The 1,412-nt window shown below is 43.8% G+C and overlaps 2 protein-coding genes across 2 annotated transcripts in view; both read right to left on the bottom strand.

The window, feature by feature from the left end:
* The window catches only part of LOC131884364 (intraflagellar transport protein 172 homolog), a 6,668-nt gene extending 5,820 nt beyond the window's left edge, over positions 1-848 (bottom strand). The window contains 1 exon segment of the mRNA XM_059232112.1: positions 236-848. Within this exon segment, the coding sequence (XP_059088095.1) occupies positions 236-805 (570 nt within the window). The 5' untranslated portion in view covers positions 806-848.
* The window catches only part of LOC131884363 (microtubule-associated protein futsch-like), a 47,980-nt gene extending 46,595 nt beyond the window's left edge, over positions 1-1,385 (bottom strand). The window contains exon 1 of the mRNA XM_059232111.1: positions 1,295-1,385. Coding sequence (XP_059088094.1) covers positions 1,295-1,337 — 43 coding nt within the window. The 5' untranslated portion in view covers positions 1,338-1,385. The remainder of the gene's footprint in view (positions 1-1,294) is intronic.
* Positions 1,386-1,412: the final 27 nt, after the last annotated feature.

Raw genomic sequence — 1,412 nt, 5'->3', positions numbered from 1 at the left:
CTGGGACCAGCCCCCATAGGACTGCAAATGTGTTCCCCTCTCAAACTCGTTCGGAGTCTGTTTGGCCAATTTCTTTTCTCAGTCATAAATCCCCGAAGCCAGCAAGAAGTTTGTCTTACGTATTAATGTGCCCAAGACAAATTGGAAAAGTTTTGATCTCAAGTGATGGCTAGTCCAGGAATCGTATAGTGCGTCTGCCAAGGCCTCAGGCAAGATTTCTAAGAAGACCACTTACTTGAGGTTTAGCCATGGGATCGTCTGCCACATACCATCGAACAACGGATCCATCAGCATGTCCAGACATGAAGCCGGTGCCTTCTAAATTCTGGACCAAAGATATCGTGCAAGAATCTGCCGAATACAATGTCGTAGCTTTGTTGGTTTTGGTGTGGGCCGCACGAATTTTCCCGTCCGCCAATCCCGCGATTATGGGACCTTTCATGGGCCAAATCAAAGCTGTAACAGCCGCAGTTTGTATGAATTTGTTGCAGATCACTTTCTTCTCGCCCCAATCTTCACCGATTTTGTAGACGAAGATGATGTTGTCGGTTTGGCCCACGGCTAGCTTCGTTCCATCCGGGGAAAAGTCTACAGCTTTGACAATGTAGCTCTTTTTGCCATATTTCGGATCGGCTGGTTTGGTGGAGAATTTGTCGCGTTTTTCTCCCGTCTCATCAAAAAGTAGAATCACTCGATCCGCCGTGCACACGGCTAATTTTAAATTGTTGGCCGACCAAGCCAAGGCCGTGATTTTTGCAGCCCCATCTTGGCATGGGAGAATGTTTTTGAGATATTTTAACTGCATGTTTTTAACGTCATGGGATTCTTTTTCAGTTTATCTTAACCGATTCATGCTGCTAGTCTAACAGCCCTTTGAAAACTGATGTGGATAGGATTATTTTGAGAGGAATGCGTACTTAGCAAAATCGATGAAAGGAGGAAAGTTCTGTTCCAGCTCGTACCTGGAAATCTATTACGAGGTTGCGAGAAACACTCATCCGAACTTACGTGCTTTTTCTCACTCTTTCCTCATGCACCCACACTGAGACGCCGAGTTAAATTTCCATCGAAACATCAGCTTTTCTGCTCCCTTCATTGTTACAAATCCCTTGCAAGTTACTTATTATTTGTTGTCGAATTAACACTAAAAGAATGAAAGCATGTTTTCATGGAAAATATCGAGCATTACCCCGACAAACAACCTGAACGTAAATGGAAACTGTTGGATGTGCTTTGACTTAACTCACGGAATGAATGGAAAGGGGGACACTTCATCAAATACTCTTTGTCTTACCTTTGGCGTCCAAACTAACTTCTTTCCTGATATGAGGATCCATTTTGGGCGATTTATGTTGTTGTTCCCAACGTGTTTGATTGGAACAGAATTTGGGAGTTGACCTCGACCAATAAAG

This window comes from Tigriopus californicus, chromosome 7 (genome assembly GCF_007210705.1).
Source record: "Tigriopus californicus strain San Diego chromosome 7, Tcal_SD_v2.1, whole genome shotgun sequence".
NCBI lineage: Eukaryota > Metazoa > Arthropoda > Copepoda > Harpacticoida > Harpacticidae > Tigriopus > Tigriopus californicus.
Note: the sequence above shows the minus strand (reverse complement) of the source record. Positions and strands in the feature narration are given on the sequence as shown.